This window comes from Phyllobates terribilis, unplaced genomic scaffold, assembly GCF_046119375.1.
Source record: "Phyllobates terribilis strain yellow unplaced genomic scaffold, ASM4611937v1 Scaffold_9__5_contigs__length_417890890, whole genome shotgun sequence".
NCBI lineage: Eukaryota > Metazoa > Chordata > Amphibia > Anura > Dendrobatidae > Phyllobates > Phyllobates terribilis.
The window spans coordinates 150111804-150125615 of record NW_027362769.1 but is presented as its reverse complement, the minus strand read 5'-3'; the positions used below and the strand labels follow the sequence as shown (position 1 = coordinate 150125615).

Here is a 13812-nt window from a genome sequence, read left to right as displayed (position 1 = left end):
TGGCTCATACTCCAGAATAAATAAGACGATATATTTTGACATTTTTTCCTAATTTCCATATCAGTAACATGCCTCCTTCCTGTGATTTCCATCATTCTGTGACTTTTTCTTGTTAATATTGTAGTTTTAATGTTACTAAGCAACAGGCCTGTGCTGCCATCGATCCGTTCTGCATTCTGCTAACCGACCTGCCTGCTGGCTTCCCCTGCAGCCGCTCAGCGCTGTGTTGACGAGCGCATCCACCCGCTCTGCGCTCTACTATCCCAGACTCGCGGCTCAGTCTCAGCTTCCGCCCGGTTGCCCATCGATTCGCTCGTCGTGTCGATTACTTATTTATGTCAATACCAAATCGACCCGCTCGGCGGTCCATTACGCGGCCTGCTCTGCTTTCTGTCCAATCTGGCGCCATTTTAGTCGGCGGGATCTGAAGTGGGAGGAGCCAACAGAGCGCGGGTAAATCAGGCGGAGAGGAGCAGCGCGGCGGCGGCGGTGCTGAGCTTGTGTCCCCGGGGCAGTGTGAGGCCTCCTCGGTCGTCTTCGATGTAAGGACTGGTGAGGGGGAGAGGACGACGACCACCCCGTAGTGTTGGGGTCTTAGTTGTGTTTTCTGCTCCACATGCTAGAACCTGTCAGGTCTGATAAAGAGGTTCTGCAGCAGCTCCCATAGTTAGTGAGTGTGGTGAGGCTAGGCTCTGTCCTGTGGGCATGTGGTACTACAAGTCTCAGCATGCCTGGCTCCAAGGTCCTGTGAGCTCCTGTGACCCAGGGCCTCCTGTGAGCGGCCATGACAGTCACCTGTGCCCACAGCTGTGGTGTGAGGGGGCAACTCTGGCTTCATTCTCTTAAAGGGCACGTCCACTACTCGGACAATCCCTTCCCAACTGCTAGATACAGCCAGGGTAAACTGAACACAGCTCGGCCTTATCTTCGGGGCCGGTACCTTCCCTGTGATGGGTGAGCCTGGTCTCCTGGGGATGACATTGTTACGTCACACGACCCCTGCAGACAATCAGCGCCTGCGTTCGGAGGACGTCAGACAAGCGGCACTTCTTCCGGTTGTCAGTTTTGTCCAAGGGAAGTGGCCGCTGATTGTCTGCAGCGCTCACTAATGTCATCCCCAGGAGACCCTGCGCACCCATTGCAGGAACAGTGCCTGCCAGTCCGGCCTGTGTTCAGTTTACCCCGGCTCTAGCAATAGAGAAGGGATTGTCCTGAGTAATGGACCCCCTCTCTGATTGACAGCAGCATCTTAAAGTATGTGCAGACAATTTTTTTTTTTGGGGGGGGGGGGGGGAGATTATTAAAATTGGATTTCTACTGAAATCTGCTTTTTTTTTCTTGTCTTGTGATTAGACAGGGCTTAATTTGAAGTGTTTTTTTTTCTGTCAGACTTTCTTTGTTATTTTTGGTCAGACAAGCTCTAATAATACAGCTTCTTCCTATTCTTTGGCCCGTGGCAGGGATCAGCCGACAATTGTGGCCAGAAAAAATAATTGTCAGTGGCACATTGCCCCACGTCAACTGATAACGTCCGATCTGTACGGGAACCGAATGATCGTGCGATTGATTGTCCCCCATACACATTGAACAGATAGAGATGAAACATTGCTATCTGCTTCTAAGACGTAGTACCGTCCTGGTAAAGCAAAGACGGGGCCACAGGGGTGTGCTAAAGCCTCCTAGTGCCAAAATTGATATTTTTTAGTCATCGCACCTTATCATCCCCTCCAACATGGTATCAGTAAAAACTGCAGCTCCCCCTACATAAAACAAGCCATCATGGAGCTTCTCCCCTGGACAAATCATGTTATCAAGTCATATCTACCGCACTGTCAACGCCAAAAAACCCAAGAAGTGCTGATGGACTGTTACCCTATGGATGTGTTTAACTTGTACTCTGAGCTTCCCCAGTGTGCGCTGTTATTCTATACAGCCCAAAACACTACAACCCTGCTATGTACCATAGAACGGAGGTTAAATTGCCTTGGGGGTCTATACATCCATTTATAACTTGCACCAGGCACGTCATCCATTCATTCTCTGTGGGGCAGCTCCTTAGGTGATGGACAGAGCCGTGGTCACATATGTCCATGGCTGCTCCATTCTAACTGGGATAAAAGCGCCCCTTTCTGCTGATCTGTGCTCGTCCCAGGAGTCTGACCCCGTGCCTATTTAATAAGTTATCACATCCTATGGATAAATAAATGCAGCAATGTAGTCTTCTTGATTGACAGGTTTAGAGAGGTCTTAAATACAGTTGGGCAGGGAGAATGACTGCATCAAAGGACTGACAGGTTCTCTTAACCTAGCAGATAGGAGGGGTTAGCTTGGCTTCCTGCAAAACGGATTTTAATAAAGAAGATTTCTCAGCAATCAGACCACTACTATTGGCCATACAGGTAAGTATAGATTTACTTTTCTATACCCTGTATGGCCATGATAGTGGTCTGATATCGCCCAGGGGGGTGACAGATTCCCTTTAAGTGCTTGGAAATATCACTCAGAGGGAGTCGGTACACACAGGTGTGGTTTCTATCTTGAGAAGGAGGCCTCAGCACTTCTTTCTCCATTTGTTAGTATGGGAATTCCAAAAACTGACGAGGCCTCGTACTTAGCGCTGGTAAGTCCCATACATATGACAGAAGAGAGATGTGCACTTGTGACCACCTCTCTGTTTCTGACAGTGCGACAGGACCCTCTCCCTTTTTTTTTTTATAAGTGATGTTGGTTCCGTTGCTCGAACTTGCAGAAAATGTACATTCATGGTGTATCGTGTCCTACATTGTAGCAGTGCTGTATCCTTCCAGTCCCCAAGCACAGAGCAACTTCCGTCCGCCATGTGGCTGTATACTTACACCGATGTCTGCGCTCACTGACCAGTGTGTCTACCTTGTGTTCAGATATTGCTGCTAGACTGTCAAATTTGACACTGTTTAGGATGAACTCGAATATGTCCATAACTTTACTCATGTTGTTTTTTTTTTTTTTCTTTTAATTTGATTCTAAATCTGTTTTTAAATTTCAGTAAAAAAAAAAAATGGCTGCCCCTATAGATGAGTCACAGTTGGTGCCTTTACTAGAAACTTTGGAGGACTCGTCTACCTCGCACACAGAAAAGACAGACGCCTACCTCTCCATCGCCAAGTGAGTGGCTAATTACTGGGTTTTATGCAAACTGCTATTGGGAACCATTGCAGTTTGTAGCGTCCGCCGCATTTATACGTACAATGTCATGTCGAAAAGGATCTGCTATTGATCGGGTGCCTAAAAAGGACTTTCTGAGAATTTTTTGCAATTAGATGTAGAAATATTTTTCGAAAGTTCTTTTAACCCCTTCATGACCTATGACGTATAGGTACGCCGTATGTGGCCTCCTTTTTGGTGTGGGCTCCGGCGCTGATCCCGCACCTTCTCAGGCACATGTCATGTGCCCCTAACAGCTGAGGGTGAAATCTCAATCCACCCGAGGCTGTTAACTAGTTAAATGCCACTGTCAGTCTGACAGCGGCATTTAACATGCACATGCCGGAAGTGCGCCATAAGACCCGCCCATCGGCGCCCGTGTCGCATGATTGTGGGGCGCGGATGGGTTGGCCTGACAACCAGAGCTCTGCAGAAGGCCCCCTGTGGTTGTCGCTGCCAATCTAGGAGCGTCGCCCCGTGGCCGGCACTCATAGCAGATGAGCATTTCTGCTACAGATAGCAGGCAGGGCTGCAGCCCTGCTATGTGTAGCACAAGCGATCAGAAGATTGCAGCTTCATCTCCTAAGGAAACTTGAAAAATGTTTTAAAAAATAAAAAAGTTAAAATCACCCCCATTTTTACCCCATTCAAAATAAAAATGATCAAAAATACACATTTGGTATCGCTGCGTTCAGAATCGCCCAATCTATCAAAATGTAAAAAGAATTAATTCGATCAGTAAACGGCGTAACAAAAAAAAAAAAACACCATAATTGTTTTTTTTGTTTTTTATCTTTGGCCGTCGCAACATTGCAGTGACGGGCTATCAAAACATTGTATATACCCCAAAATGGTATCAAAAACGTCAGCTCGACGCGCCAGAAATAAGCCCTCACCCTGCCCCGGATCCCGGAAAATACAGAGGCTATGGGTCTTGGAAAATTGCCTTTTTTTTTAAATTTTTTTATTATAACACTTTGGACAAAGTACAAACTTTAAAAAATTTTTTTACCACTTTAACTAAAGAACCTATACATGTTTGGTATCTATGAACTTGGAATGACCTGATTAATCATAATGGCAGGTCAGTTTTAGCATTTAGTGAACGTGGTAAAAAAAAAAAAAAAAAAACATTTGCAGAATTCCACTTTTTTGCAATTTCACTACACTTGGATTTTTTTTCTCGTTTTCCAATACACTATATGGTAAAATCAATGGTGTCGTTCAAAAGTACAACTAGGCCTGCAAGAAACAAGCCCCAAATATGGCCGAATTGACAAAAAATAAAAAAGTTATGGTTCTGGGAAGGTGAGCAAAAGAAGGGAAGTCCCAAGGTGGTGAAGGGGTTAACTGTTAAACTGGCATTAGTGATTTACGTGACACTCGTTCTCCATGCCTGAGCATGTGTCTTAGATCCAGCTAATTTTTCCTCCCTCTCTTGATCTAGCCGTCTGAGCGGAGAGGATGGTAAAGAGTTCACAGCACTGGTTGGAAAGCAATTCTCACGGCTTTGCGAGTCTTTTAAGGTAAAGGAATTAGTTCACCTGCTCTTGAGTAATACAAGAACATAAAATAATTGATTCTTGTCCTGGTATTAAAAGTGCTACCGACATAATGTATAAAGAGGTGCAACGCTGTTTCTGCCCCTTCCATGTGTCTAATAATGCCTCTTTGGCATTGCACTGAAGTGGTGCCAGCCACAGGGAAAATATCTGGAGGGCCACTGAGGCCTGTATACTTGGGGCATTTTTAAGCTCAGACCCGCGTGGATAAGTAATTCATTGTGTATCTAGTAATATGTAATACATTTGATTGTTGGGAATTCCTTTTATATAACTGCTTTGGATCGGTAAAGCAGTCCTATGTAATCACCTCCAGGGCTCATGCAGACAAACATGAATCGACCATGTGCTGTACGATTTTTGTGATCAGATGGCGCGCTAACCATTGTTATTTAACAAGGATGTTCAGCTGAACATTTTTTTTTTTATTTTCTCTGTCCGAGTTTCCGTGAGAAAAAAATACTCTAGCATGCATTACTTTCTTCAGTGTCTCATTCAAAGTTACAACCCCTGGCAAAAATTATGGAATCACCGGGCTCGGAGGATGTTCATTCAAGTGTTTAATGTTGTTGGGGGGAAAAAGCAGATCACAGACATGGCACAAAGTAATTTAAAATGGCAACTTTAGGACTTTAAGAAACACTAAAAGATATCAAGATCAAAAAATTTGGTACTCAGGAAGGGTAATTTTTTTTTCAGGCCAAGCAGAGGGAAAAAATAAGGAATCACTCAATTCTGAGGAAAAAATTATGGAATTACCCTGTAAATAGTTTTGGAAATTACAAACACCTGCATCAAATTAGATCTGCTCTTTAGTCTGCATCTAAAAAGGAGAGATCACAAGTTGGAGAGCTGTTGCACCAAGTGGATTGGCATGAATCATGGCTCCAACACGAGATATGTCAATTGAAACAAAGGAGAGGATTATCAAACTCTTAAAAGAAGGTAAATCATCACGCAATGTTGCAAAATATGTTGGTTGTTCACAGTCAGCTGTGTCTAAAATCTGGGACAAATACAAGCCACATGGGAAGGTTGTTAAAGGCAAACATACTGGTAGACCAAGGAATCCATCAAAGCGTCAAGAATGGAAACTTAAAGCAATATGTCTCCAAAACAGGAAATGCACAACAAAACAAATAAGGAACAAATGGTAGGAAACTGGAGTCAATGTCTGTGACCGAACTGTAAGAAACCGCCTAACGGAAATGGGATTTACATACAGAAAAGCTAAACATAAGCCATCATTAACACCTAAACAGAAAAAAACAAGGTTACAATGGGCTAAGGAAAAGCAATCGTGGACGACTGGATGAAAGTCATATTCAGTGATGAATCGCGAATCTGCATTGGGCAAGGTGATGATGCTGGAACTTTTGTTTGGTGCCGTTCCAATGAGATTTATAAAGATGACTGCATGAAGAGAACATGCAAATTTCCACAGTCATTGATGATATGGGGCTGTATGTCAGGTAAAGGCACTGGGGAGATGGCTGTCATTGCATCTTCAATAAATGCCCAAGTTTACATTGATATTTTGGACAGTTTTCTTATCCCATCAATTGAAAGGATGTTTGGGGACGATGACATCATTTTTCAAGATGATAATGCATCCTGCCATAGAGCAAAAACTGTGAAAACATTCCTTGAAAGAAGACACATAAGGTCAATGTCGTGGCCTGCAAATAGCTGGATCTCAATCCAATTGTAAATCTTTGGTGGAAGTTGAAGAAAATGGTCCATGACAAGGCTCCAACCTGCAAAGCTGATCTGGCAACTGCAATCAGAGAAAGTTGGAGCCAGATGGATGAAGAGTACTGTTTGTCACTCATTAAGTCCATGCCTCAGAGACTACAAGCTGTTATTAAAGAAGTTGCCATTTGAAATGTCTTTAGTTTTGTACCATGTCTTTGTTCTGCTTTTTTTTTTGTCAACAACATTAAACACCTGAATGAACATCCTCCGAGCCAGGTGATTCCATAATTTTTGCCAGGGGTTGTATGCGTGTGTGGGAAAAAGTCAGATCCCACATAGAACATCCGAGTGGGATCCGATTTTTACGGATCCATTTCAATTATAAACTGAGGAAACTACTTGATCATGTGCACTTTTTTTTTTAGTATATAATTGATCGTACATGGTTGTGTTTTAAACAACAAAAAAAAAAAGCACAGATGAAATTAGAAGAAAATGATCCCAGTTTTTTGGATGATACTCAGATGATTTCTCATAGGCGTGTCTGCTGTGGCCCTTACTGTGTGATGTCTCTCTACATATATAAAGGCATGTAGTAATCTATTTCTCTTCTCTTTCAGATACACGTCGCTCACGAGCACTCTGATCTCAGTAATGCAGCACTTCAGACACTGGGGTTTTGTGTTTTTAATAGTACAATAGCATCCGGCATATCGGGTTAGTATGTTGCACAATGCTCATTGTATTGCTTTTAACTGCACATGGCCGAGTGCTTATTCCCAGTATACCTGCTATAAGGCTATGTGCCCACGATGCAGAAATGCTGCATATTTTTTACGCTTCTCCCTGGCAGGAAAAACGCATGTGGATTTTACATGCGTTTTTCCCGCCAGGTAGAAGCGTTTGTGAAGCGTCTTTGCATCACTTGGAAAAGTGCTTGACAACTTGTTCACACTATATAAATCCATGCAACCGGCAATGATTTATAGTAGTGTGACCAAGTTAGTTAAAATAAAGAATAAGAATGGTGAAAAATAAAAAAAAATTAAGTTTATACTCACCTTCTGATGTCTTCCCGGTGTTTTGTCTGCTCCGTCCGGTGTCTTGCACTGCTTGCGGGGGTGTGAAGGACCTGCGGTGACATCATTGAGCCATGTGATGGGTCACATGACTCAGTGACGTCATGGCAGGTCCTTCACATCAACGCGAACATTGCAAGACACCGGACGGAGCAGACAAGACATCGGAAGGTGAGTATAAACTTTATTTTTTATTTTAAATTCTGTTTTTTACAGTTTCTATGGTACCCAGGTCTGGATGAGAGTCTTCTCTCCTCCAGACTTTGGTACCATCTGCACATTGAACCGTGTGATATCTGCATGTGCAAATGCAGTGATGCGGATGTCACGCGGTCCAATGCAAGTCAATGGCGGCGATTACGCTGCGTGTCCGCAAAATTAATGGACATGCTGCGGATTTTTGAGCGCAGCATAAACGCTGCGGAAAAATACGCAACATGGGCATTGAAAGTGCGGCTTGTCATTGGGGACCATGGGGGGCGGATTACCAAGCGTTTCCAAAGCGTTTATGCTGTGGAAATTCCGCAGCATAAACGCTTGTAAAACGCTACGTGGGCACACAGCCTAACAGAGCTACAAAGCTGTTGTGTAATCTATAGACACCCTTGACTTTAAAGAGGTTGTCCACTTTTTGTTACAAAATTTTATTTTATTTTTTTCTTAAATGCATGTAATTGGCGCTAGAAATAATTTTTGCAATTGGGTTTCATAAAAACATTTGCAGTTTGTCATCTGTAGCCTCTGTGTTGCACCATCTATTGCTGGCTTCTATGACGGGGGCTTGTAACTTTTCTGTCTTTTTCCGAGCGCCTCTCTGATTTATGACCACAGACCACACATCAAAGTTAAATGTGCAGGAAACAAAGAACCTGTACAAGCAAAACGGTGCAAAATTTTAAATGAAATTTAATTGCTAATAAAAATTATTTTTAGCTACAAATACATTACCGCCAGCACAAAAATACATGTTTAACCTTAAAAAAAAAAAAAAAAAAAAAAAAAAAAAATCAACAAAAAAAACAAAACCGTTCTCAGTTTGCGTATAAAAGGGTAGTGAATGAAGAGCTTTGTGCACATTGCATATAAGCTTTTCATCGGTAGAATGTCTCGCGTAAAGGTAAACCTTGCAGATCCCCATATAAGAAATTGACATTTTGCTGTGCTTTACTAAAACTTTATAAAACTCAATAGCGAGGTGTATAACTTGGCGGAGGCCAAAAAAAACCCAAATGTGTCCATCAGCTAAATGAAGGCCTTTATTTAACACTCACTGGGAACTTTACACTGAATGTAGGGCCCGGTGCACTGCGCCTTCATGGTCCTTACAGCTCCGTACGGTTCAGGGCCACGTGCTGCTAACACTTGTGTGTTTCCCTTGTAGCATCTGGGGTGCAAGAATTGCTGTCTACACTAAATAGTATTGCTGTGAAAACCGCAGATAAAAACTCCTGCACTAGAGCACTTTGGGTGATTTCTAAACAAAACTTCTCCCCAGAAGAAGTTGGAAAGGTGGTAAGTGTGCATGCAAATATTGGAAACATCCCTTTTAAGTGTTCGTTCTGACGTGGAGTGTAATGCTCGTTACTCTCGTCTTTTAGGTACCCTCTATACTTTCTACATTAGAAAATGTACTTAATAAAGACGTGCAGTCACTGGTCATTGTATATGAAGCACTGAATGTCATTATAAGGTGAGGAGAAATGTTCCTTTCTACTGTTACATTTTTGTTCATTCCGTCATTCTGCTCCAAAACTTTGTTTTGCCGGGTGACGTCTCCATATTTTCTGCCATCCATTCTTCATTCATCTGGTCTCTTTCCAAAATGACTGCTGGATAGTGCTGTCAAAAGTTTGAATCCCCCCTTCCCTGTCTGCTCCACTACAGGATGGACACAACACGTCTATCCCTCTCAAAAGGAACGGCAGGCGCAGTTCAGACTTCCCACGTCGCTCCCTGCATCTATGGTGACTGTACCTGGCAAATGTGTAGGAACATTTGGGTTCTGGGATGGACAGTCACTCTAATTAGCACCAAGCGTTCAGACCTCTGTATAGGGCAGGGGCCAATAACCTGATGGCATCGGAGTACACCTCTTTCTTTACAATGACGCCTTTTACCATTTGCAACATTAATGTTCTTTATCAAGGGCACAAATACACACTTGAGTCGCAGACATCACTACTAAAGGGGCATTTACACTGCAAGATAGTCGTGAACGAGCATTGTTAAACTATAATACGCTTGTTTCACTATTATCTTGCAGTGTAAACAGGCTGCCGATGAATGAGCAAAATGATCTTTAATGCAGCGCAAAAGATCGATCTCGTCCCGTGTAAACAAAACTCTTACTGCCAAACTGTGGCAGCCTAGTATAGATCACTCAGTGCCTGTGTAAACAGGTAATCAAATGACTAATGGTATTACCCTACGTGGGACATAAACCACGTCCCTATTACTATTTTGCATCAATGTCCAAAGTTTATGGATAAATAACTGTTGGGGGGGTCTAACTGCTTGTTCACCCTTTGATTGTCAGCAGTTGCCCCCTCTGTTTTGATGACACAATGGTGGTGAAAATCCCTATGGGACTGACAAAGATAAATAGCTGTAGACCTAGACGACTTCATCTCCGTTCAATGTTGGCACCTCTGTTTGCAATGACGCTATTCACAGACATCAGTCCCAGTCTTTACTGTGTTTCAGGCTCTTGGAGCAGACCCCCGCACAGATGACCTCGGAGGCTGTACGATGGGCCAAGTTAATTATCCCACTAGTTGTTCACTCTGCACCCAAAGTTCGGATAAAAGCAGCAACAGTCCTGGAAATCGGAGTACCACTGTTACTTCAGAAACAACAAGAAGTGTCGGCTCTAACAGAACAGCTCATGACTTCTGTGAGTGATCTGGATCCAGCTGCAAATGTTAAATGGGGATACATTATCGCTTGACCTAATATACCTTCCCTTTCTCCATATAGAAAATCATTGCAGAACTCCAAAAACTCTTCACGTCTAAGAACGAGACGTACGTGCTGAAGCTGTGGCCTTTGTTTGTGAAGCTGTTGGGAAAGGTAATGACTGGTAACATTGGGGTTCGCTGTGGATGGATGACTTTATTAATTACAGTGATGTATTGGTTTTTTTTTTTCAATTTTTCTTTTCTCGTAGACATTGCATCGAAGCGGCAGCTTTATTAACTCTTTGCTGCAGCTGGAAGAACTTGGTTTTCGAAGCGGAACCCCAGCCGTGAAGAAAATAGCATTTATCGCTTGGAAAAGTCTAATTGATAATTTTGCATTAAATCCAGGTAATCTAATAAATCAGTAGTGCGGCCAGGCTCTCCTTAGCCAGCCGTTGCTAAAAATTTGGATTATCCAATATCCATGGTTGGGACAAACCCTTTAGAGCATTGATACTTTAAAAACCTTTTAAAAAGTCATTGCCTACACTGTAGAAACTGAGCAGAAAACTTGTTTCTGGTGATGCTTTCATGTACTAATGGTGGTTCTGGTGATGTATTCATGTAAATACCCCTTTCATCTTTTTGCGGCACTTGGGATTGGTTCAGTATGCAGCCCTTGGACCAAAAAATCTCAGGATGTACATTGAGTATCTAATTTTGGGCACCTGATACCCACCCCACCCATCGATCACTAAATTGGGGATCCTGAGCCCCCCCACTCCATCTTGCTGTATAATGGAGGATTTTGCATGCACTAACAAACTTGTTTTCCCCGAGTCCAGCGCTGTCTGTTCACTGCTGCATCTGATCACTGAGATCAGTAGCTCATTGTCTGATGTGATGTCAACACTGCAGCTGGTCAGTAAAGGCTGGAGCAGCAGCAAAGAGGCAATGCAGGACCCGGAGAGGGTAAATCTGTTTTTTGCTTTATACGTCACCTGAACCAGTAACAAGGGGACAACCCCTTTTATTGAGCTTGTGATTCTGGAAATGGGCTTTCTGTTATTATAGTAAATGCTGAGGTTTCACGTTGTGCTCGTTTTCATCACGCATGGGATGTTCTGCGTTTTTCAGATATACTTTGCAGTTCAAAGCGACTGAAACTACTTATGCAGCCGCTGAGCTCCATCCATGTGAAGACCGAGCTCTTGGCTCTCACAAAAATCGAGGTCTGGTGGTATCTGCTAATGCGTCTTGACGCTCAGCTGCCTACACACTTCGAGCAGGTAACTAAATTATATTTGTCATTATTGGCCAAACTTTGTTTTGAAAACCTTTGTGTTAACGAAAAAAAAAAATGACATGGAGAAATTTTTTTTTGCATAAAATGAGGCTAAATTCCCTACAAAATGTAATTCTTGACCATTGTCCTTCTTCGTTCAGGTCTGTCTACCGCTCCTTCAAAGCGCTTTAAGTGCAGAATCTTGTTTAACGCTGTCACGTCCCACTAACCAAAATCTGACGCCATCAACGCCCCTACAGAAAGGTAATGACCTTCATCATAATCAGACGTGCAAAGTGGGAATTCATTTTGGCCAATTTTATTGATTTTGTATTTCCTACCTCTGATCAACCTCAACCACTTCTAATGCTCAAATTTTTGTAAACGAAATAGCGTGAAACTCTTCTCTTTATAAATTTTCCGGTGTGTACGCCTACTGGAGACGGACACCCAGATGTAGTGAACTGCCTCACCCGGGGAGGTGAACAGAGTACTGATGGTCAAACCTGGACCAGCCCAGCTCCATATGGGCACTGATTGACACTGAGCCATGGCCCATACGGGGCAGGTTGTAGGGCACCTTCTCGTTGCTTGCTGTGGGGTAAGTCTAAACTGGCGAGGTCAAGCAGCACAGAAAACTGGTGCCAGGAGGGCTAAATGCTGCTGGGCTACTGCGACTATTAGTCCCTGAGCAGGCAGGCTGCCTACCCGTTCCTGAGGAAGTGATCTGTTCTGTGGAAGGCCGCTGTTGGGAACAGCGCTAAAATGTCTGCGGAGAGTGCGTTGCAGGCTTCCTCCATCCAGGTTTCATGCTGGAGGCAAGGTGACAAGCTTGCAAGCCTGATTGGCTGGGCCGCAGCAGAAGCCCGGGATCAAATTAAAACCTCCAATATGACGGGGTAACCATGTGAGCCATGGGATGCGCTACAGTGACGAGAGCGGAGGGACACACGAGTCACAGGGGTCCTATAGAAGGACTGACAGAGTGGGGAGACCCAACTGCAAGACAGGAGGGTATAAGATGCCACGGGAAGGTACGTTGGAGCATGAAGACAGTGGAGAAAGTGGTCCACTAGGGAGTCAGTGCAACGCATGGGATACAGGAGGTATATTTATTCATGAGACTTGTACTCTGTTCTATGACCTGGATCAGTCCTCACTTAGTGCAATGCTTTGTGGGGTGGGCAGGAGACCCAGTGCAAGGACAAGAACCAAATTCTGTAATTCTTAGTGTCCGCCTCCTGGTGGCAGCAGCGTACCCCATGGCTCCTGTGTCCCCAATAAAACAAGTGTTTTTAGTTGCAAAAAAACCACACTGCTGCTCATCATGTAGCCACGACCCAGAAATTCACCAGCGCAAACATAAAGAGCAATTTGTAGTCCTTTGTACTTTGCTGTTGTGTGGAATTGAGGGGGGGGGGGTTTAAAGCGGTGTTATGTTATCTCTTATCTTTACTCTTTTTAGGAAGCTTTCCCTTCGGCAGTCCAACAACCCCAAAGATAAACTTAAACTCTAGCCTTCTGGCGAGTGTTGCGTTTCCATCCGTCCACCTCTTGGGTGTTGAGATGATGCTTCATTTCCTCCTGGGTCCGGAGGTGGTCCCATTCGCTGCTCGGCACAAGATTGTGCTCAGCTTAGGTAAGTGACCTTCTGCTCATCTTTCTGCTTGATTACTATTTGATTGTTAACCGTATCTTATTAATACCTGCAGAGCCGCTCCAGCATCGCCTGATCAGCAGCTCTTCCTTCTTCAGTAAGCACGCCAGCTGCCTGCTCGGTGCGGTACAGGATGGCTTTATTACCATCGGAAAAGATGCCTCAGGTAAACTATTTATTTTCCATTTGCTCCAATAAACAATCATTTATTGGAAAAGAGGGATTTTTGGTACCGTAAAATCTTTCTTGGAGCCTTCATTGGGGGACACAGGACCATGGGTGTATGCAGCTGTCACTAGGAGGTTGACACTAGGCAAAAAAAGAAAAAAAGCTCCTCCTCCACAGTATGCACCCACCGACAGGCACCAAGCTCACCAGTTAGTGGCTAAAGCAGTAGGAGGAACTTAAAACAATTAACTATGCAATGCCCAACGGAGCACAACCGTGAAAACAA

General features: G+C 43.8%; 1 protein-coding gene across 2 annotated transcripts in view; it reads left to right on the top strand.

The window, feature by feature from the left end:
* The first annotated feature begins 391 nt into the window (after positions 1 to 391).
* Positions 392 to 13812, top strand: part of RIF1 (replication timing regulatory factor 1) — a 31097-nt gene continuing 17676 nt past the window's right edge. For both annotated transcript variants that reach the window (XM_073647209.1, XM_073647208.1), the window contains exons 1-13: positions 392 to 542; positions 3026 to 3144; positions 4631 to 4709; positions 7061 to 7157; positions 8901 to 9031; positions 9118 to 9209; positions 10223 to 10412; positions 10496 to 10588; positions 10686 to 10824; positions 11554 to 11705; positions 11863 to 11965; positions 13167 to 13340; positions 13414 to 13524. In XM_073647209.1, coding sequence (XP_073503310.1) covers positions 3038 to 3144; positions 4631 to 4709; positions 7061 to 7157; positions 8901 to 9031; positions 9118 to 9209; positions 10223 to 10412; positions 10496 to 10588; positions 10686 to 10824; positions 11554 to 11705; positions 11863 to 11965; positions 13167 to 13340; positions 13414 to 13524 — 1468 coding nt within the window. In that variant the 5' untranslated portion in view covers positions 392 to 542; positions 3026 to 3037. The remainder of the gene's footprint in view (positions 543 to 3025; positions 3145 to 4630; positions 4710 to 7060; positions 7158 to 8900; positions 9032 to 9117; positions 9210 to 10222; positions 10413 to 10495; positions 10589 to 10685; positions 10825 to 11553; positions 11706 to 11862; positions 11966 to 13166; positions 13341 to 13413; positions 13525 to 13812) is intronic.